Source organism: Leucopleurus acutus (genome assembly GCF_964270905.1).
Source record: "Leucopleurus acutus genome assembly, chromosome: 17".
NCBI lineage: Eukaryota > Metazoa > Chordata > Mammalia > Artiodactyla > Delphinidae > Leucopleurus > Leucopleurus acutus.
The window spans coordinates 51,202,758-51,225,879 of record NC_139159.1 but is presented as its reverse complement, the minus strand read 5'-3'; the positions used below and the strand labels follow the sequence as shown (position 1 = coordinate 51,225,879).

The window sequence follows — 23,122 nt, the reverse complement described above, 5'->3', positions numbered from 1 at the left end:
GGATAAAGGAGTCCGGAAATTGGGAGGCATTGGGGCTGGACATAAAATTTAAGAATCCTGGCATCTACATTTATTTAAAAACACAAGTCTGAGGCCACCAGAGAGACTGTAGACAGAGAAGAGAGGGGACTTGAGAAAGAGCTCTGGGGCTGCCAACCTTCAGAGGCTGAGGGGAGGAGCCAGCAAAGGAGCCTGAGAAAGCTGACCAGTGAGATCAGACGAAAACTAGAACACGAAGAAGAGAAGAGACCTGCTTTCTTTGTTCAACCCAGAACCCTCTGATACTTCATCCTGGTCTTTCTGTGAGCTTTATGCTGCATTAATGTCCTCTAAGAAGTAGGTATGCAGGGACTTCCCTGGTGGCACAGTGGTTAGGAATCCACCTGCCAATGCAGGGGACATGGCTTCGAGCCCTGGTCCGGGAAGATCCCACATGCTGCAGAGCAACTAAGCCCAAGTGCCACAACTGCTGAGCCTGCACTCTAGAGCCCACGAGCCACAACTACTGAAGCCCACGTGCCACAACTACTGAAGCCTGCGCACCTAGAGCCCGTGCTCCTCAACAAGAGAAGCCACCGCAATGAGAAGCCAGCGCACCAAAACGAAGAACAACCCCCACTCGCCGCAGCTAGAGAAGCCCGCACGCAGCAATGAAGACCCAACGTAGCCAAAAATAAATAAATAATTAAAAAAAAAATAAAGAAATAGGTATGCATTTAGTTGGGAGACTCAGGATGGTGTCCCTGTCATCACTGTACTCATCCTGGATACCTGGGAAAGAAGCCCACTTTGGACCCAACCACTAGGATAACCTCTGAGCATTATGCACTGGTTGTACCAGATGCTGATGCCCATGTCAGGGCTGGGCACGTCACACTTGAGATGGAGATTTTCCATTTGCCACTAGAGAGAAGCCACGTGACTACTTTTCCTGAGAGCTGCAGCGTAAGTCTGCTTAGAAAACATGTGCAGCCGAACTCTGGAATAATGCAGGGAAGGCTTAACATTCTGCGGAACGAGTGCCATCACCTTTCCATTTCGTCACAGTGAACATCTATTGAGGTTCTAAAATGTATATAGAGTACAGTGCCAGGGGCAATAGACAGTACAAAGATGGACAAGACCTGGGTCTAGCGTTAAAGAACTTATGTAACCACATCTAAGGATAAGAAAAGATTAAAAGGTTGAAAGTACTGCAAGGCTTGAGACCAGAACTTAAATTGTCTTTGATTCCTGTCAACTTGTCTATAAAGGGGAAGACTGTGAAGTGTGAGTCAGCAGAAGCCTCCCCAGAGAGGGCCGGTCTGTCTGAGGTTGCGGTGTGGGCAGGAGTGGTTGACAGCCCATAGCCATCCTGGCGGGAAATCGGTCCCTGCCTGTCCCGAGCCTCAGCAGCAGATGAAGAGGAAGGCTGTGTGCACGTGAGACCTGGTCAGTCAGGTCAGAGACATTTGATGGTCAGTGTGACCAGAGTGACCAGCCGGGCTAAGAGGGGCCTCGTGGCATTGCTAGTGCAGTGACTGAGCAGCCGCAAGAGGACTCTTAGACAAAGTGCAGGTATTTATTCAGGATATAATATTCCTGAATATTTCCTGAAGTGCAGCCTGGGGAGCAGATCAGCGGTGAAGCAGAACAAAAGAGGATGAGGGAAACTGAGCTCTGGCCAGGATAACTGACACAAAGAGGAGAGGAGCTCAACTAGGGATCTCCGTCCCACCAACATCCTTCCCTTTACACGCTCAGAAGTGTCCCAGTTTGGATGATGAATTATATGGTCACCTTAGGTTTAAGTACATACATATAGTTGGGCTTGAAAAGTAAACCAGGAGAAGAAAGAACATGGAGACTAAAGACCTGAAACGGGGGATGTGGTCAGAGAGTGGGGTATTAAATTAATTTAAAGTTTCAGGTGTGGATTGGCTCCAGGTAACTCCAATGTCCAGGGACTGGGTGGCAGCCACGGGAAGTTGGTGCTTCATTACCCCATGTCGGTGTTCAAGGTGATGGCAGGATCCAGGGTCAAGGAAAGGACCGAGTCGATAGCGAGCCAAGATGCAAGTCCAGCAAAGCATCCAGCCAGACACAGAAAGTGGACAGAGGCTTGGACTTGTGCACAGAGGGCAGGGGTCTTCCTAGTCACTAAGTGATCAGTGTGCTTCAAATTCCACTGTAGGGACACGGTCTCTGTCTTGTTCTCTGCTTTATCCTCTGCAAAATATCTGGGGCTTGTGTGTGCTCAGTAAATATCTACTGAATGAAGGAAGGAAATGCTCTGTATCTGGGAAATCTCATGTGCCTGTGAGGTAGGTTTTATTCCTTGCATTTCATACATGAGTGAGTAGGCTCAGAGGAGCTTATTAACTTGCCAGTTTCCTACAGCCAGTAAATGGCAAAGCTAGAATTCAGACTTAGACCTACCTTTCTCCAAAGCCCACACGGTTGATCACTACAATACATTAGTTTTGGTGGTCAAAATAAGACATGTACACAAACGTACACACACACATATTTATTTTTTAAGAGCTTTTATATGCTAGGCGTTATTCTAAATGCTTTACATATATTTAATCCTCACAACCCCCCTACAAATTAGGAGCTATTACGATCCCCAGTTTACAGCTGAAGCAGTTTTAAGTAACATGCCCAGGCAAGCTGGTTCCAGAGCCCATGCCCTTAATCACTGTGGTTTACAATTACTTGACTTGCCAGTGAATTTGTGTCCACATTGACAAACAGTAGGATTTAGTTCTTATGAATCCCTTTGTTTAGAAAGTCCTGATTTCGAAAGTCTGCTCAAGCACTGAATTAACTCTAGCTGAATCCAGGGTTCTGCTACACAGTTGGCCATCAAAGGGGTATAGTCCCAGATGGGAGATTCTGTGGAAGGCTTGTTACAAGCGGGGACTATCAGGAAAATGAGGAAACACACACACAGACTGCTAGAATCTGAAACAAAAAGCTGGAAGTCTTAGGAGACGTACAACAAAACACTCTGGGAATATAGACACCTAGAATTGAAACTACAAGAAAAGGTAGAATGTTGGAAAAGCCTGGAAGGTGGTTCTAGAACAGAATGTGTGAGGATATGGCAGAGGCCCCAGTGAAAGTTGCGGTGGAAGGAATGACTGTTAGGAAGTGTTCCCTCGGCCTTTGTGTGATGCAGATCAACCCCAGTGAAAGAGTGGGGCAGTGCCGGTACTCGAGGCCACTGGGAATTTCTGTGAAAGGGCGGGGCATGGGAGGCACATGATAATTCACAAGGCTCGTTTTTGGTCTCACAGTTCACTTAGGGAGCAGAACTTAGCTTTGAATTCAAGAAGTCAATAAGCCACAAGAGAAAAATGAAATGTTCTGTTTCAGACTTGCACGCCTACCCCCGTGGAGCGTGAACCCTATAAGGGAGAAGTCATCACACTGAAATCCAGAGGGACAAAAGAAGACGCCACACATGGGACCAGGAAACAGGCCCACTCCTGAACCAGGTGCTGTCAGTAAGGGATAGTGGGCAGAGAAAGTTTCCCTCCCTGACAGCATATGAAAGGAGCATTATCTCTTTCTTCCTTAGTGTTTAAAGAGTCCATGGTCAAGGTCAAAGACTTCAAAGTGACCTAAGACTCAAGGACAGTTCAGCCAAAGGGCAGGCTAATAAAAGACCTCTTGATGCAGAACACTTGGATGAGGCCTCCAGGTTGAAGAAGGCCTCGGGCTAGCTGGAGGTTTATTCTCTGAGACGTTAGGAAACATTGCACAGAGGCCTAGAGAATCAAATATGAGTGAGAGGCTGGTAACACAGAGAGAGGCTGTTATTGAGGAAGCCTGGCACTACTTAAAACTGAGAGTGCAAGTTTATAGTCAAAATTTATAAACCGATTAGGACTTTATCTGGAAGAAATGCATCTGTGTATTGTAAAGGCAACCATATTCTAGAACTTAGAATGGAATGAAAAATGAATCATGTTGCTTTGGGTATAATTTTTCACAAAAATGATTTCATAGCTTATTTCACACAGTTTCAGAATAATATAGATGTGGTCATTTAAAAAACATTTGAGTGCTTCGTCTGTTTTCTCTTTTGACATTCAAGTCTTTCTTTTTGAAGCACGTATTATCATCATCTTTGTCAATTATCTTTTTCTTTTTCTGGGTTTTTTTTTTTTTTTTTTTTCCAGTTGTTTTCTGGTCCTGCTCTGCCAGGTACCTATTTCACCATGGCTTTCCTGTGATTTAAACATTTCTCTAACATCGTTTCCACAGACTCCATGAAATCTACATGTTTTGCCAGTTTTGCAATTTCACTAGCCTCTATGGCTTTGTTTTTTCTTTTTAACGTGTGATACATTTTCAGATGTTTCAGCAGGTAGCAATCAGCAGAAGATTACGGAGGAGGTTGACAAGATGGACAGGGAGAGATGTTTGTGTTAATTAGGGACGCTGTCTGTCAAAGGACTCGTTTTATACAAACCCAGTTAGGCATTGCAGGTTTTTACATTATGATAACCTATGCTTCCTTACATAAACCCTGAGCCTTGTATAATGGGGCCCTGTGTACTCCCAGCTGTGTTCTCTTTCATTAGTGAATGCTGTTAAGTTTTTAGTAATGCCGGACAGCCAGCAGTTGCAGCTTGGTTGTCATTTCCTGACTATTGGAACTATTTTTCCAATCCAGGAAGGTTGTGTTAAAAATCCAGAGGAAGATTAGCAAGAGGAAGACATTTTATTGAACGCTGTAACATGCTATTACCAGCATTTGTAGGAGCGGGATTCATGTTTACTTTGATTATAGGATTTCTTAGGGGTCAGGCTTGGGTTCTGCATCTCTTTGTGAGGGAGAATGTTACACTGGGTTCCTTTCATTCTGTTCAAAGGTAAAATCAGAGAAAAGGCTGCTGCTGTTCCCATCCCAGTTAAACGTTGTCAGCCCGTGGAGAAGCAGGCCTTATTTCAACTCCCCAAGATCCTTTTGAAAAAATAATCGCTCTAGGCTTCTTTGATTTCCCTTCAGAAGCAATTGCCGTCTTTCTTACTGTGACTTTGTTGCTGTGTAAGATTGAAGATATAAGTGAATATTACTGTGATGGAAAGTCTGTGTGAAAATTCACTGATGATACTTTAAAATGTCATCTTTGCTTACACCAGATTTCTTACTTTTAATTTTTAAAAATCACTTTCTTGTTTAAAGTTTTTTAATGGCTACATTTGTTTAAAAATAGCGAACTCTGTGATTTTACATTCTATTGTAATTTGTAAACATTTAGATCTTTATTGTAATTAATAAACATTTAGATCTTCATTTTATATCCTGTTATCTGAGTTATGTGTGTCTTCTTTTAACTAGTGGGACTGGGGAGTCTGGGAGGTTGGTTTTTATTCAAAATTTCCTGAGAGACATCTGCTTCCGCAACTCCTGGAAATCCGGTCCCTCAGCAAACCCCGTGTAATCAAACTGGATACTCAACCTTAGAATAACTCCAAAGCAAATAATCCAATTACACTGATGAATGCAGGATTTGAGGGAATTAAATGGAGTCAGCGTGGCTGAAAGATGCTGCAGTGATACCTTCCAGCCCCTATGCTTCCTGGTCTGTGCTCTGATCCTTCTGTGTGTGCAGAGAAGCTGAGTTTATATTCCTTCTCCTGGGTAACTAGGCCAAGAGGGATTTTAAAAACATGCAGTAAAATCAGGGCAATTATGTTCTCACTGCAGACACATCTGCCCCGACTTACTCACTTAGATCTGGGGTGTAGTCACACTTTTGACAAAGGATGGTAGGAATCTAGTTTACTCAGTTGTGATTCGTTTTGAACACACAGTAAAAAGGATGATGAAATACATCTATGGAAGAATCACAGGTCTCTTTTCTCAAGTAAGAGATACGTTAAAATATGACTTTTCTCCTCCACTTTGGTTGATGAAAAAATTCAACAATAAGATGACTGAATCCTCTGAAAAGAAAGAATGAAATTGCTTTTTTAACTAGAAGCCAATTTTCACTCATCATTTAGAATTCAGCTTAAATATCACCCTCACTCAGAGGCTTCCCCAGACCCAACACCATAGGGTTAAGTCCCACTTTCTGTTCTTCCATATCAAGGCCACCATATACCCCGTCACAGCACCACACCCCACTGTACTATATCTACCTGCTTTACTTGTCGACCTCCTCCAGGAAACTGAAAGCTCGTTCAGGGCAGGGCTGTCTGGTCCACTGTTATTTCCCCAGCATCTAACAGAGCACCAACTGATGGGCATTCAATGGATAATTACCAGAGGACATGAAGGAGTTCCTGCTAAGTTCCTGAATTGATACGGATGAACTAAGTGAGAACTTGCAACAAAATAAGGATAAATTTTGTGGAGTATTTTAGTGTAAAGGGGCTTTAAATGAAGAAACTGATTCGTTGTCTAGTATTTGGTGGATCTCTTTGGGAGAATGAAATAGCCTCAGGACTCTACATTAACAAAATCATTTGAAATGAATGTGGGGCTCCTTACGTTGCTTTCCTTAGGCTTTGTTGTGAAAATGTTTGTAGAAACATAGTTCTAAATAAGTGACCTAAGGCAAGGGAAAAACATGATTCAAGCTATTAATATTTAATAGCTTGTTTTTCAGGATTGCCTCTGGTATACGAAGTAAGGGTCCCTTTGTCACTAAACAATTGCATTCTCAAGGTCTGTGCAAAGACTAGATGGAATTAGTAGCTTTTTTTTTTTTTTTTTTTTGGTAAATATTCACTCCTTACTCTGATGGGCAGTATGACGTACTGGGAAGCAAAAAAGTGTGGGATCTAAACTTCTATTTCCTATTTGTGAGGCCTTAAACAATTCTTGAAATTAAAAAACAATTCTTAAAATTAAAATACATTATGAATTTATCAAAACATACCAAAAGCAAAAAAGTTAACATAATCACACTTATATACCTATTATCCTGTTTAAGAAAGAAAACTTGACCAGTACAGCTGAAGAGCCCTGTGTGCTTCTTTATTCATTTTCCTTTCCTCCCCCAAGGTAACCAGTGTCTGGAATCTGGTGTTTTATTCCCATGTACAATGCATCTTTTATATATTTGCTATATGTGTACGTATCTCTAAGCATTGTTTCGTAGTGGTTAAATCTCATAAAAGCATTATATAGTATGTGTTGGTTTTTTCTTTGTTTGTTGGTATGTATTCTTTGGTTTCTGCTTTTTTGCAGTCACCATGTTTGGGAGTTATTTGTTTTGCTAGGTCTAGCTCTAGTTATCCATTTTATTGCTATACAGTATTTCCTTGTATGACCACACCATAATCTGTTTACCCATGTTCCTGTTGATAGACATTTAGGTTGTTTCCATTATCATAAACAACACTGCCATAAGCGTTTTTGTACCTATTTCCTTGTGCTCACTGAGTGCTTCCCTAACATATATATGCCTTGAGTGAAGGGGGGTGGAACTGACGGGTCCGAAGGTGGGCGCATTCTCCCCTTAGACACTGGCAAATTCTCCTCCAAAGTGGAAACGTATGCCCTTCATAACAGAGTGTAAGAGTTTCTGTTGCTCCAAATTCTCACCAACATTAGATATTGTCCAACTTACTAACTTTGCTAATTTGATTCTTGTCAAAGTTATTGGAGTTTTATTTTGCATTTTCTTGAGCGCTAATGAAGTTGAGCTCCTTTTTATTATGCAGTTTAACTGATCTTACTAAGCGTCAGCATCTTCATTTATAAGATGAGAATAATAGTGTCTTCCTAATGCACAAGGATGCTGTGAGGGTTACAAAGCCCGTACTGCGTGGTCAGCACGGGCTAGCTAGGATTACTACTAATAGTGTCATGATGAAACAATAAACAGCGTGCTGCCCAGAGACTGCCGACGTCTTGACTTCTCCTTCTGTGGGAAAGCTCACCAGGCTTGGTAATGCCAGCTCCTTTGGCAGCTGGAGGAGCATGGAAGCCAAGACCGGAAGGACGGAGTGAGAGAAGGGACGGGTGAGGGACTAGCACAGGCCTGGGGGGGGCTCAGTGGGCATATGGTGGCCCTGGGCCCTGGCACATGTGAGCAGTCAGCAGGGGCACGAGCAGAAATATGGGGGGTGCGCAGAGCCTGGCTCTCAAGTGGCGCCTGTAGATCCAGCAGGTCCCAGTGTCAGCATCTGCCAGCTACACCTGGGACCCTCTTCTCTCAGTGTTTTCTCTCCCCTCTGCCTGCCCACTGGAGAGGAGGCAGCGTCTTGTGCGGGAAAGAGTGTCGGCCTGCCACTGCCTTTAAAGTCACAAAGCTGGATTTGAACCGGATGATCTAGATGCTTGACCTTCCTGAGCCTGTTTCCCCATTGCTAAGGTGGGAACAATTCATAATACTTCTTGGCAGGGAAGAGGCGAAAGGATTAACTGAGATGGTGTGGAAGGTCAGATTCATCCTCTCCTCGTGGCCTCTCCCCCACACCTGCTTTCACTCTTTTTTTAGCCTTCTTTCTCACTTACCTACTATCGAACCCCCTGAAGGCACCAGTAGATTCATGAGATTTCTTTGTGTCAAACCCACTCTCTCCCTTTCCTTCTTTTTGGAGAATATCTGCGGACAAGTTACAAGGAAATAAAGGCAGTGGATCTATCATTTATTAAACACCTACTGTTTATAGAACACAGACCAAACCCCTCAGTTTTGGCTGCCACTGTCCCTCGACAGTCCAGTGAGTAACACAAAGAAGTGCTCAATGAATTCATCTTGGGAAGAGAAGACAAAGAAGATTATGGTGATGGAGGAAGAAGAGAGAAATAATTCACGAATGAAAATCAACACTACAGTAAACCATTATTTGTGTTCAGGGGTCAGGGCGGCCTTTATCTCAGGAGCTATCCATAGCGTGTCAGGGGAGTTTGTAAAAATCTAAATGGCCAGTTGTGAAATATATTTGCCCACATTTTAACTCGGCCTATACGATAATCTAACACGATAAAATAACTCTGTTATATTTGTCATACAAAATATTTGCACCTGCATTATGATTGTAAGTTCCTTGAGGGCAGGGACAGTTTCTTAACAGCTTGTGCCCCAAACAACACCAGCACAATGATCTACACAGGGCAGACCTTCACGATGGGCTTGGTGAATTGAAATTAATGTACTGTGGCCGAGGGGATTTAAAGGAAAGCGTCTGAACTTGGAAAGGCTCGCTGAAAGAAAAGGATTTAAAATCCTATTGATGAAGACAGTCACACCTGGCAGAGGAGAGGAGGAAGTATATTCTAGGAAAAGGAACAGTGCAGCAGAAGCAGAGGTTGGCTCAGCCAGGGCCATCAGCCAATGGAGGTTCACTGGGGACTGGCCATTGTGGCTCTAGGGGCCAACAGAGTTTTCCGTGACAAGCTGTCGGGGTAAGGAAGTATTATCAGGGCTTTTTCAAGCATTGCTTTTTGCCTTAGAGTAGGATGTAGTCTCCACAAGAACACAGAACCTTTGGCATTTTCTTTCTTAAGATTTCTATAAATGTGCTCAATAGATCATTAATATACCATTTTTTAGGCCCTTATTGAAACAGAGCAGGACCCAGTGGGGCTCCTGGACACGGAAGCCTTTCAGTGTCCCCTGTTTCTTGTTTGTAGGGAATAGACTCCAGCCTCCATGACCTTCCAAAGGGCAGGTTTGAACAGTTGCTAATCAGGGAAGGGAGGGGATGCAGAGACAAGGGAGGAGACCACCTGAGGCCAGATTAAAGGAGTGCAGGCCCTGCACACACCCTGATCCTTAGCAGCAGCTCTGCCCCTGAATCATTGCTATAAAAACTCCTCACCAAATCCTCCCAGTTTGGGACACATGGTTTTTGAGGCCTGAGCCTGCGATGTCCCCTTTTGCCTGGCAAAGCAGTAAAGCTGTTCTTTTCACCCAAAACTCTGTCTCCAGGATGCGCTTAGGCACCGGTGCACAGAGGCTGAGCTTTCACCCCTCTGCAGGCAGACATTTGGGAATTATTTATTCTCCACTCCCCCTCCTCCCAAGGCCTGCATTCTTTTCGTAAGTGGTTTACAATACTCGAGAGTTGCTTTACACCTTATATGCAACTCACTCTAAAGACTTCTCTTGTCTGGGGAATTCTAGTAACAAGACTTGCTTTCTCTTTTCTAAAAGAACATGGCACGCCCCCTCCAATCAATATTTACTGGCTCTAGGTCTGCTGAGAGGGAGAGAGGTTTACATTAAGAAGATGTAGACACAGCCCTCAGGGAGCTCATAATAAAAATGTTACGGGGAGAGGAGTCAAAAAATTACTAATATTCTTAGGAGTGGAACTATGCCGGCAGTGGTGGGATTTCAAGGGAGTTCCTGAAAAAACGATTTTCTTGTTGTGGTTTTTGTGTTGTTTTTTCCTTCTCCTCCTCCCCCTCCCCCCCCCGCTCCTCCTTCCTGTAGGCAAAGAAGGAAAAAATGAAGGTTTCTGAATCTTAGTTGTAGGATCCTAGAATCTACCTTTATGCCATGGAGCTAATGAAAGAGGGGAAATTGAAGGCATGAGTTGGTATTTCTCTTTAATGAAATTCTTTGGAGGACAATGGTATAACACTAAGAAGGAAAGATTCTTAGAATAAGATGGGAGGGGTGTGGGCAAAGACTCAGAGCCCCAAAAGTTATGCTTCATGTACCAGAGGACACATGACATGGGCAAGGAGCCTGGGATTTGGAATGAGAAGGTGGTTTTCATCACTTCTCAACGTGTGGCTTGGGGAAAGTCACTTAACCTCTCTGAACCTCAATTTCTTTTTTTTTTTTTATTTTGGGGGGAGGAGTTTATTAATTAATTAATTTATTTTTGCTGTGTTGGGTCTTCGTTTCTGTGCGAGGGCTTTCTCTAGTTGTGGCAAGCGGAGGCCACTCTTCATCACGGTGCGCAGGCCTCTCACTATCACAGCCTCTCTTGTTGTGGAGCACAGGCTCCAGACGCACAGGCTCAGTAGTTGTGGCTCACGGGCCCAGTTGCTCCCGGCATGTGGGATCCTCCCAGACCAGGGCTCGAACCCGTGTCCTCTGCATTATCAGGCAGATTCTCAACCACTGCGCCACCAGGGAAACCCCTGAACCTCAATTTCTTGATCCATGAAATGGAAATGATAATACCTGCCCTGCTTACTTTACTGCTTTGAACTGAATGAAGTTTGTGGACAATAAAACATTATGAGTGTTATGAGTATAATATGATGATAATATCAATGCCAGGCTCAAAAAGTCAGTTACTCTGGAAAGCTGGTTTGTAGTAAAAAGAAGATTCAGAATGAGAGAGATGCTGAAGGCCATGGGAGATTTTAAAATAGCCTGGTGAGATCACTGTAATTACAGAAGGACGCTTTTAAGGGGAGGGTGACAAGAAAAGGATTAAATAACTGAGAACTGAACAAGAAGTTAAACAGGGGCCCCAGAGAAGGAGGAGGTGTTGCTGGGTCCCACTGGAGGAAGCTGGAGGTTTTGTTCACTGATACATGGAGGAATGGGGTTGGGGAAGAGCTTATAATGTGAGCATTTACTGTGAGTCACTGTACCATCCCTATTGAGTGTCACATGTAAAAGCTAGAGCCAAGAACAGGCATGCCAAGTGAAGGCTAGGACTGCATTCAAGAACCCATGGAGAAGATGCACTGAGCTGGGAGGACCAAGATGTTGAAAGGAGTTGGACACTCCAGGCGCGATCTGAAACAGCTCAGCAGGAGGCAGTGGGAGGAGTTCAGAACGAGCGCACGGATATCTGGGCAGAGAAGGCTGCCAGGAGGTGTAAGGACCTGCCGTGGGGATGGGTTGGAAGCCAAGAAGGTCAGTTCAGGAGGAGCTGGAATCCTAGGCAGGGTGGCAAGGATGCTACCTCGTCAGGAAGGAGACTTGGCAGACACCCTAGATTCGGACCAGAGCTACAGGGCAGAGAGAAGCTTGATTCCCAAGAGCGGGACATGAGGCCAGTGTTGAGGTCTTGCCCATCCAGAGAGCAGTCAAGGACAGCAGGCTGCTTGTGACCTGGAACTATGTCTCATTGCTCTCCGTAGCCTCACTACCTAGCACAGTGCCTGGTGTTCAGAAAGCACTTGATCGATGTTCGTTGGAATGAACCAAAAAATGAATGACAAAAGAATAAGGCCAAGTTCAAAATACCCAATAAGCTTTGAATTTTATTCCTCCCTCTGGTGGCTTTTGACAGCCTTTGGCTTTCTTTCTAGGGCCAGATAGTTCATGTGGAACCACCCTCACGGTCCCTCCTGAGAACTCTTGGCCACCCAGTGTGTCTCCTTCCCTTCTCTTTAGTGGTAGATGTGCTCGATGTGGCCACATTCCACTTAGCGGCTTGTTTCCATGGCAACTTGCTTCTTCATTATGCCACACTCACCCTGCCTCTCATTACGAGGCATTGCCGTATCTTATTCAGATTTCTAACCCTGTCAGTTCCCAGCCGTGTTTATATCCTGTCTGATATAGAATGTCTTACATTAAGGGAACATTGTCTTCTCAGAAAATTAACTTTAAAAATTGCATTTAAACACATTATGGCATGATTTATTTTCCAACTAGAAATATCAATTTTCTCCACAACTTCCTTGCCAAGAAACAAGTTCCCTTGTCAGCCATTTTCACTGACTCTTTTCAAAACTTTTTTCTCCATGCATATTTTAAAGCCCTGGACAGAGTCTCCAGAAGAAGCATATGGCTCCTGAAGTAATGTATGGCTCTCAAACTTACACCTACATCTGCGGACTCTACCCCCTGGTGGTCACTGCCATGGTCAGACCACCAGCAATCTCTCCCTTGGTACTGAAGAAGATCTGAACACCATCCCAAGAAAATGTAGGCACAAGAGTCACAGGGCACACTTCATTTCATTTTATTGTGTCACTTTTATTAGACCAGTCCATTTGTGTTTTTAAGACTCCCGACATGGTTTTCATCACTTTAATGAAGAAAGATCTAGCTAATCTGTTCTTAGAATCCATCTTGGTCAACTTACAGAGTGTGTCTTGACCTTAGTCTCTTTCTCAGCTGTCAACTATTTTAAGAAACACTCAGATGGGACCCACTAATGCCGGTTCAGGATCACCTCGTCTTTTCTTTTCAAGGCGGATTTTCACATCTGCTGGAAGAACTGGCTGCCACACACCTGCCACTTGTAGCCAGTGTGGAGAGGCTTGTCCTTGGTCCAGCAGCTCATTCTGTTCCTCAGTTGGGGCCTTTCACCATTCCTTAAACCTTCCCATAAAGCACCAAATGGATTCCTACATTTGGTGTCTCTCACTTATAAGGTCCCCTCATGGCTCAGCTCAGTGTATTGCTGGGATCCTTCATTTAGGTCTTTGCCTCAATGCTCAGTGAGCCTCTATGTAGCAGAACATTTATTTATTGTGGCTAAGATATACTTCCAAGTTCCATAGAACAACTTTCCTCTGGCTGTGCAGAGGAAAAAAGAAATTCAGTTCTGAAGGACCTACTATATAGCACAAGGAACTACACTCGATATTTTGTAATAGCCAATATGAGAAGAGAATCTGAAAAAGAATATATATATAACTGAATCACTTGCTGTGTACCGGAAACTAACACAACATTGTAAATCTACTATACTTCAATTTAAAAAAAAGGAAAAAAAAATCAATTCTGATTTCTCCTGCCCTTTTCACACCTGCATTTAGAGTTAGAATGCATCAGAGGATGTGTAAAGTTCATCCTAACCGTGCAGCTATGCTATAACCCAGTAGAAGATATTTTCTGAAGAGTTGGTTACGCATACCAGACATACTGTACAAGGGGTGATTTTTTTTTTTTTTTTTTGCGGTACGCGGGCCTCTCACTGTTGTGGTCTCTCCCGTTGCGGAGCACAGGCTACGGGCATGCAGGCTCAGCGGCCATGGCTCACGGGCCCAGCCACTCCGTGGCATGTGGGATCCTCCCGGACCGGGGCACAAACCCGTGTCCCCTGCATCGGCAGGCGGACTCTCAACCACTGCGCCACCAGGTAAGCCCCAAGGGGTGATTCTTGTAGGGGAAAGTCTTTGCTGGTTGTTTACTGTACTGGGTTGAATTGTGTCCCCCACAAAAATACCTTCAGGTCCTAATACCCATTATCCGTGAATATGACCTTATTTGGAGACACGGTCTTTGCAAATGTAGTCAAATTAAGATGAGGTTATACTGGATTAGGTTTGGTCCGAATACGACTGCTGTTCTTAAAAGAAGAGAGAATATTGGACACAGAAGGATGACGGTCACGTGAAGGCAGAGGCAGAAATTGGACTTGTGTTGCCATAAGCCAAAGGATGTGAAGAATTGTCAATAACCACCAGAAGGCAGAAGAGACAAGGGAACATTCTCTCCTAGAAACTTTGGAGGAAGCATGGCCCTGCCAATGCCTTGCATTCAGCTTCCAGGCTCCAGAACTATGAGAGCATACATTTCTGTTGTTTTAAGGCCTCCAATTTGTGGTCATTTGTTACAGCACCCTAGGAAACCAATACATTCACCACTGGAAAACTAAATAAAGGTAAGGAGTTTGAGGGGCTTCCCTGGTGGCGCAGTGGTTGAGAGTCCGCCTGCTGATGCAGGGGACACGGGTTCGTGCCCCGGTTCGGGAGGATCCCACATGCTGCGGAGCGGCTAGGCCCGTGAGCCATGGCCGCTGAACCTGCGCGTCCGGAGCCTGTGCTCCGCAACAGGAGAGGCCACAACGGTGAGAGGTCCGCATACCGCAAAAAAAAAAAAAAAAAAAGAAGAAGAAGTTTGAAACTTGGGAATTTTGTCCTGCCTCCAACGTTCAAATCCCCCAAGGATAAATGGGAATTTGCCCAGTTTGTTTCCTGGATATGAGAAAAAAACAGAGACTTTTTTTTCCTCCCCTGACATTGGTATCATTGTTAGCCGTAATATAATAGACTATCATATTTGAGCTACTGCCTAAATATTTACAGCTCCTCCTGGAGTATGAATGCCTAACATCCTGATAAGAGGCTGCTTGAGAGACACACCCCTGACCATGATGCACAGCTTTGCACCCTCCCTCCATGCCCAGCTAGTGAATTAAACATGACTGCTTGAGTTGACTCCTTAATCTGCAAGGGCAGCAGGCAACTTGGGGGTTGGATGTGATGAGTAATGGGGATTACAAATGACCATTGTAAATTCTCATCCGAGGAAAAGCTCCACACAAATTGCTTTCTAGATTATTTTTTTGTTTGTTGTTTTGGGAGAAAGAGTTCTAGAGCTGAGGCTTGATGGAGAAGCTGGAGCAGGGATGGGAGCAAATGCAATGGTTTGGTAAGGAAATGATAGTGGCAGTTAACACTGGGGAAAAAAAGGAGATTCAAGAGATGTGCAGCAAGGGAATTGGTTGGGTGCTGGCTAGAAGCAGAGTTACAAATAAAGCTGACTCCTAAGCTGAGAAAATCTGGAAAATATTTGGGTCACTGATTGTGATGGGGAATTGATGTTTGAGACTAAGAAGGGCAAGAAAGAGGGTGATGAGGTTGGGGATCTAGCAGCCTCATGAGCTAATAGAGCTCGTAGGGCTCTCAAAGTCATTGACTCCAAGGGTCACCCTGAGGCCCACAGAGGGGAAGCTACTCAACCAAAATCCTACGGCCAGCGACAGACAGAGCCCAAGTCAGAATCCAGGACTCCTATCATCGTCCTGTATTCTTTCCAAATTAGAAGACTGGAAGAAAGTGGGGAGCTTTAGGCTGAAGCATGTAGATTTTGTAGAACCCCGCTTTATAGCTGGTAACAAACACGGTTCCCAAAAAGGAGTGTATGAGCAGAGGCCGCAAACCACCAGCTCATGGATTGACCTCGACTCTATTTTTTTAAATTAATTTTTGAATTGATTACTGGGAATTCCCTGGTGGCCCAGTGGTTAGGATTTGGTGCTTTCACTGCTGTGGCCTGGGAACTAAGATCCCACAAGCTACACAGCGCAGCCCCCCAAAATTTTTTTAATCGATTACTAACAGTTAAAAAGTAAGCAATATATGTGGAATCTAGAAAATGGTACAGATGAACTTAGTGGCAAAGCAGAAACAGAGACACAGATGGAGAGAACAGACGTATGGATACCAAGGGGGGAAGGGAGGGTGGGATGAACTGGGAGATTGGGATTGATAGATGTACAATACTATGTATAAAATAGATAACTAATGAGAACCTACTGTATAGCACAGGGAACTCTACTCAGTGCTCTGTGGTGACCTAAATGGGAAGGAAATCTAAAAAAGCGGGGCTATATGTATACCTAGAGCTGATTCACTTTGCTGTGTAGCAGAAACTAACACAACATTGTAAAGCAACTATACTCCAATAGAAATTAATAAAAACTTAAATTAATTAATTAAAAAATAATAAAAGGCCTTAAAAAAAAAAAGAGTAAGCGAGCTCCTCTAAAACTCTGGCTGTCTAGCTGTTCTGGGAAAAGCCAGTGGGTCTATGAGAAAGGAGGAAGAGCTGCCCTCTGTTTAGATGAGGCAGGCAGGCACAGGCTGGTGTGCCCATCTACCTGGCCGGCTTCGCTAACTTATATTCTCTACCTGGCCCCTGCGGGCCCTGGAGTCTGCCAGCCCTGGGAGGGGAGGAAAGGCAGAGGCCCTGAGCCCGAGGCCGAAGCCAGAGTTGGGACTGTTAATGGCAGGGGTGAAAACAACCTGGCAAAGAAACCCAGGGGCTAGAAGGACTAGAGAGCCTAGGTCACAGAAGCTAAGGTCTTGTCCAAAAAGTCAGGGACAGACATTTCATCTATTTTTAGATAAAGCAACAGGATGTGGAAACCAAAAATGTGGTCAGTTCTCCCATACTGCACAATGGTGATGACTTATGCAAAACATCCTCTTTTCCTATTTTTAACTAGATCACAGAAGCTGCATCAAAGGACTGGCTGCTGACTAATCCTGTTGAGACGCCTTTCTCTGAGTTGCATAAATGTCATCTACACGAGCTAGAGAACATTTGAGAAGGAAAAAAACACCCTGTTAAGACTCCTGCACATAGGGCATTCTTAAAAATAGTCTTCTGAGTGGTATCAAGGTGTTCTGGGCCACAGCTTTCTGGAACTTATCTAGGATTTCATGGCTGAATGGTGCAGATATTCAAAGAGAAATCATTCATTTATTAAAGATGAATTAATGATCCATGACTTTTTTGGACTCCAAAGTACAGTGATGACAGTTTTTCAGTAGATCACCTGGAGAATTACGCTGATTTTTTCAGCAAAACTATTATCTAGTTGTATAAATATCCCTGCACCAGGAACAGGCATTTTATTGGAGAAAAGGAATCAGGAATGAAAGCAAAGGGTTGTCAATGCATTATGGACGAGAACCACATCATGACAATGGCAGGCCTTGGACGTCAGCAGAGAGCTCAGCCATCATGGAGGGCAACCTTCTCACTTTACTGAGGGGGGAGACGGAGCTGTTACAGGTGGTGTGGAGGCCCTGCCCCTCCCCCCCGCCCCCCCCCCAACCAGGCCTCACCACTTCTGTGCGTTCCCACTGTCCAGTGGCCAGACTCTGAAATCTCTTTGCCTGGGGGCTTTTTTCATAACTGAGGAAAGCCAGATGTGCCAGGGAATAAATACCACCGAGAAGCAGCAGCGGCCCACAATCAGGGACTGGTAGGACTTGGTGTCTAAATACCCCAGGCCCTCACCCCTCAGTGGGGCGTGAGCTCTACAAGCTGCTAACACAGAGAGAGTAGGCTGCAGGCTTTAGCAGGCAAGTATCTTGCTAGAGTTAATGTAATAATGTTGTTTTGTTTTCAATGTGTATGTCTGTGTGTGTGGTATGTATAGTTTATATATGTATATTTAAGATGTATATATTGTGTATATTAATGTATATATGTAAATATGGGTATATAATAAATAATGTATATATGATGTTTATATAAGTTACTTTCTATTTACGGAAGGTGATACTGTTTTTCCATTTACGGTGGTGTTATAAAGTTTCCTTTTATTTTTTAAAAATTTATTTTATTGAAGAATAGGTGATTTACAATGTTGTGTTAATTTCTACTGTATAGCAAATGATTCAGTTATACATATATATATATTCTTTTTCATATTCTTTTCCACTATGGTTTATCACAGGATGTCGAATATAGTTCCCTGAGCTACACAGGAGGACCTTGTTGTTTATCCATTCTATATATAATAGTTGCCTCTGCTAGTCCCAAACTCCCAATCCTTCCCTCCCCCACACCCTGTCAGGTCATCAGCCTCTGTTTCAAGCACGGCACCCCTGTCTTTGTTGGGTTAAGAACTGGTGATATAAAGAAGGAATTAGAGATACAAACTACTAGACATAAAATAGATAAACAACAAGGATTTACTGCATAGCACAGGGAATTATATTTAATATCTTGTAATAACCTATAATGAAATATAATCTGAAAACAAAAGCTGGATCACTTTGCTGTACACCTGAAACTAACACAACATGGAAAATCAACTATACTTCTATTTAAAAAATACAGTGTAGGCTTTGAACCGTACATTTAAAAATTGTTAAAATGGCAAATTTTATGTTACATATATTTTACCATAATAAAAAATACAAAATAAAAATGTATAGGTTTAAAAAAAGGTGACTTAGAGGAAGGGGGCTTTACTGCTTAAAAGAATAGTAGTTGATACGTTTGCAAATTTCAAATGGAGTACAACACTCAATCGATCACGAAATTGAGGCCCAGAGAGATTAAATGACATTTCCCAGTTCCCACACAGAGTCTGTGACAAAGCCAGGACAAGGCCCCATTCCCTTAACTCCCATCCATGCTCTTTCCACAGTACTCACTTCCTGAGGAGGCGGAACTTGAAGAATGGGAGGAAGTGAATGGGGAGAGAAGATTGGAGCGTGCAATGAGGAGGTCCAAGAGAGCAAAGGTGTGAAGGGGGAATGCAGGCGACTCTCCCCAAGCCAGGTGGGAAGAGCTTTTTGACTAAAGGGAGGGTTGGGGCAGAAGCGGGGTCAGATTGGAGGGGAGTGTGAATGACCGATGGGAAGAATGTTAACTCCCCAGGACCTATGATGCAAATCTCTGAGCTGGGAAACGATAGGTCAAAACCATGCTGTAGGAGGCAGCATGGTAGAAAGTAACTATGTTCAAATACTGTTTCCAGGACACAGTGCAGACAAGTTACTTAGCCTCTCTGTGCCTTGGTTTCTTCACCTACAAAACAACAGCGTCAGAACTCCCCTCATGAAATTTTGGTGCGGATTAATGGAACTAATACACCAGAAACAATATCTAGTATCTAGTAAGGGCTCAATAAATCATACCTATTATGATTTCTAAGGACTGAATTGACTCAAGAGACAGAAGTGCCTTGGCTGAGCTAGTTAATAGCAGAGCCAGAATTAGGAGTCAGCTCCTATAATTTCTAATTCAACCTTTTTCTTTCATTGTATCATATTTTAAAACAACGGATTCTTTATTTTCTGGTATGTATTAGCATTTCGACTTGCAAGACATAGCACTCATTCTTTGTGTACAATCACTACAATGGTTTCCTTTTGGAAAAAGAATTTTGATCAGTTTTCTTTCACTCTCTAATTAATATATCACATTTAGAGTGAGTGCACTGTGTGCTTTGAAAAAGAAAGACTTTCAATTTTCAGGTCTTCAGGCAACTGACATTGCAGCCTGACTTTAAACCATAAGAAATTACATATGACATTTAGAATATAATAACTATTCCGATTGCTTCTTTGTGTCTGTGGAGAAAACATTTATTTTTACCAAATGTTATCTTTTCCCGCTTTCATCAAATGAATCATACTTAGGACCCAAGAGCATCTGTTGTTCTTTATGATTCATTGATCAACCATGAAAGAACAAACAAATCAAATACTGAAACTTGGGTGGCACTTTATTGGTGATTGTCTAAAGGAGACTGTGGTCTCCCGAAGAATCATAGACCTTAAGAGATGGCAACTTCCTTGGAGATTCCGTATCCCTGCTCCTTCATCTTTATAGACGAGAAAATTCGGTTCAGAAAGGTGAAGTGACTTTTGCAAAGTCATCCAGCTAGTTGGTGGAAAAGAGGGATTTTGATCCCATTTTTTTTTCTAACTTTGAAAAAGAAAGAGGGATTTTGATCCCCCGCCCCTTTTTTTTCTGACGTTGCATCATGTCCTGCATCAACTCATGGATTTCTGAAAAGTCTTCCTGCATTTCAGGTAGGCCAGATCCAGTTTGCTGCTTCTTTGTGCAAGTAAAGTTTTATTGAAACACAGCCATGCTCATTCCTTTACTGATTGTCTATGGCTGCTTTCTCACTGCAGTGGCAGAGGTGAGGGGGTTGTACCAGACCCACATGACTGCAAAGCCCGAAAGACTTACTATCAGTCCCTTCACAAAAAAAGTGTGCCAGTTTCCATTGTATATCAAGCCTAGTTGAAATTCTGTTTTTTGTTTTTATTCTTTTTGTATCAGACCCTAATGTCAATGTTGAGTAAAGTGGGCTTGGGCAGGGAAGAATGGGAAAGAAGAAAGAGAAAGGAAAGAGCTAACATTTATTTGTCTCATTGGGGGAGACTTTTTATGTGTCACCCCATTTAATTCTCAAAAAGATGCTATCAGATTGCTCTTTTAAGCCCCATTTTATAAATAAGAAAACTGAGGCTAAGAGAGAGAAAAGCCGAGTTGCCTAAGTTCATGTCACTAATAATTAGCAGGACTAAGGTTTGAATCCAGCCTTCCCCATTCTAAAACTCTCTGTTCTTTCTTCTGTGACTTGTGACTGTCATAGTCAAGGTTGCCTTCTATTTTTAAAATGTGATATATCATCCCTTAAATTGAAAGAGTTGAATTAAAAAATAATATTGGATACCAAATCATATTTGATAAATAGTTAAATACTAGTTACAATTGTCTAATTCATGATGCCATCATGGGTTTTATTTTCCTCTGGGTGCTCATTTATACAAGTGGGTGAGTTGGACCGCAGAACATAATAGTACATTTTTTGACAATTAGCATTTTGCATTATTGGCTAAACTTGATGGATTTAATAGCTCCTGCAGCAACTTGTAGAATGGAGGTCTTGTGTGTATGTCCACACAGCTAATTACATAGATACCACATAGATGTGTTTTTATTTAATCAACAATTCCTCCTCTCCAAAGTTGGCTACACTTCTCTAAAGCAGTGTTTACCAGTTTGCCTCATCATCTGAATTGCCCGTGAAGACCCTTAGAAGACAGATTCCCAGGACCCTTCCAGGTCTCTCTAGTTAGTATATCTGGGTTTAGGTTTGGGAATCCATAATTTTACATTATGTTGTAACCTTGGAAGGTAATTCTGATGATTAATCAGCTCTGGGAACCACTACTCTGTAAGGTCATGAAGGGATAGATGTCCATATCTTTGTCTCCGTCCTTCCTGGTCTTCCCTTATATCCTCTAACCTGTCCTCTTCCTGAGTCCCACTCGGTGATCAGTGGGTACATTGTTCCTTGTCTTTGCTGAATGAGGCTGGGGGCGAGGGCATCTCACACACCACACTATGTATTTCCTCATTGTCCAGTAAAGCAGTGCAGACAGTTTCTGCCTTAATCGTAGTTACTGTGTTTAGTTATGCTTTTATTTCTCTCATTGCTTTTTTTGCTTTTCATTTGCATTTGCAAAATTTCCTCAGATACAAATCTGACTAACTTCTGCTTTTTGACTAAAAAGTGAGGTTCATAGACACCCAAAATTTAGATCATAAAAGTCTATTATCCCTTGTACCCTGTTATTCATCTCCCTGTCATTTCCAACTTTTAAAAATGTCACTGCAACCATTAGCAATTAAAATCAAAAGGTACTTTGTACCCTGAAAGTTTGGTAGTCTCAGACACGCATTAATTTAAATCTTTCCTCCCCACTGTACAGGGTTTACATTAGCCTAATATAACAGGCTTTTAAATATACATATATAACCACACTCAACACACATTCATTTTATTAACCAGTTCCTCTACCATAGTATAAATTAAATAAAATAATTATATATAGTAGGGTGTATATGTTAATCCCAAACTCCTAATTTATCCCTCCCCCCCCCCCAACATTTCCCCTTTGGTAACCATAGTTTCTTTTCTATGTCTGTGAGTCTGTTTCTGTTTTGTAAATAAGTTCATTTGTGCCAGTTTTTAGATTCCACATATAAGCGATATTGTATGATATTTGTCTTTCTCTGTCTGATTTCCTTCACTTAATATTATAATCACTAGGTCCATCCATGTTACTGCAAATGGCATTATTTCATTCTTTTTTATGGCTGAGTAGTATTCCATTGTATATATGTACCCCATCTTCTTTATCCATTCCTCTGTTGATGGACATTTATGTTGCTTCCATGTCTTGGCTATTGCAAATAGTGCTGCAGTGAACATTGGGGTGCATTCTTCTTTTGAATTATGGTTTTCTCTAGATATATGCCCAGAAGTGGGATTGCTGGGTCATATGGTAGCTCTATTTTTAGTTTTTTAAGGAACCTCCAGACTGTTCTCTACAGTGGCTGTACCAATTTACATTCCCACCAACAGTGTAGGAGGGTTCCCTTTTCTCCACACTCACTCCAGCATTTATTATATGTAGACTTCTTAATGATGGCCATTCTGACCAGTGTGAGGTGATACCTCACTGTAGTTTTGATTTTCACTTCTCTGGTAATTAGTGATGCTGAGCATCTTTTCATGTGCTTTTTGGCCATGTGTATGTCTTCTTTGGAGAAACGTCTATTTAGATCTTCTGTCCATTTTTTGATTGGGTTGTTTGTTTTTTTGATGTTGAGCTGAATGAGCTTTTTATATATTTATAAAATAAATAATCAACAAGGACCTACTGTATGGCACAGGGAACTCTACTCAATATTCTGTAATAACCTATGTGGAAAAAGAATCTGAAAAAGAATGGACATATGTGTATACATAACTGAATCGCTTTGCTGTACACCTGAAACTAATACAACATTGTAAATCAACTATACTCCAAAAAAAAAAAAAGTCAATCAGGACTGTTAAGAAAAATAAAAGACATTTACAAGCTTCCCATTCAAGATGGGGACCTAAAAGGACCCTGAACTCACCTCCTGCCACAGACACACCAAGTTTACAACTACACATGGAACAGTTTCCTCTGAAA

The 23,122-nt window shown here is 42.6% G+C and overlaps 1 protein-coding gene across 5 annotated transcripts in view; it reads left to right on the top strand.

Annotated features, from left to right (window-relative positions):
* The window catches only part of DPYS (dihydropyrimidinase), a 151,242-nt gene that overhangs the window by 83,864 nt on the left and 44,256 nt on the right, over positions 1–23,122 (top strand). The window contains exons 9-10 of one of the 5 annotated variants that reach the window (XM_082859109.1): positions 16,840–17,704; positions 18,781–18,914. In XM_082859109.1, coding sequence (XP_082715235.1) covers positions 16,840–16,941 — 102 coding nt within the window. In that variant the 3' untranslated portion in view covers positions 16,942–17,704; positions 18,781–18,914. Of the gene's footprint in view, positions 1–3,360; positions 3,485–4,865; positions 5,292–16,839; positions 17,705–18,780; positions 18,915–23,122 lie in introns of those variants that run through there. The other 4 variants (XM_082859107.1, XM_082859111.1, XM_082859110.1 and 1 more) reach the window with 4 other exon arrangements.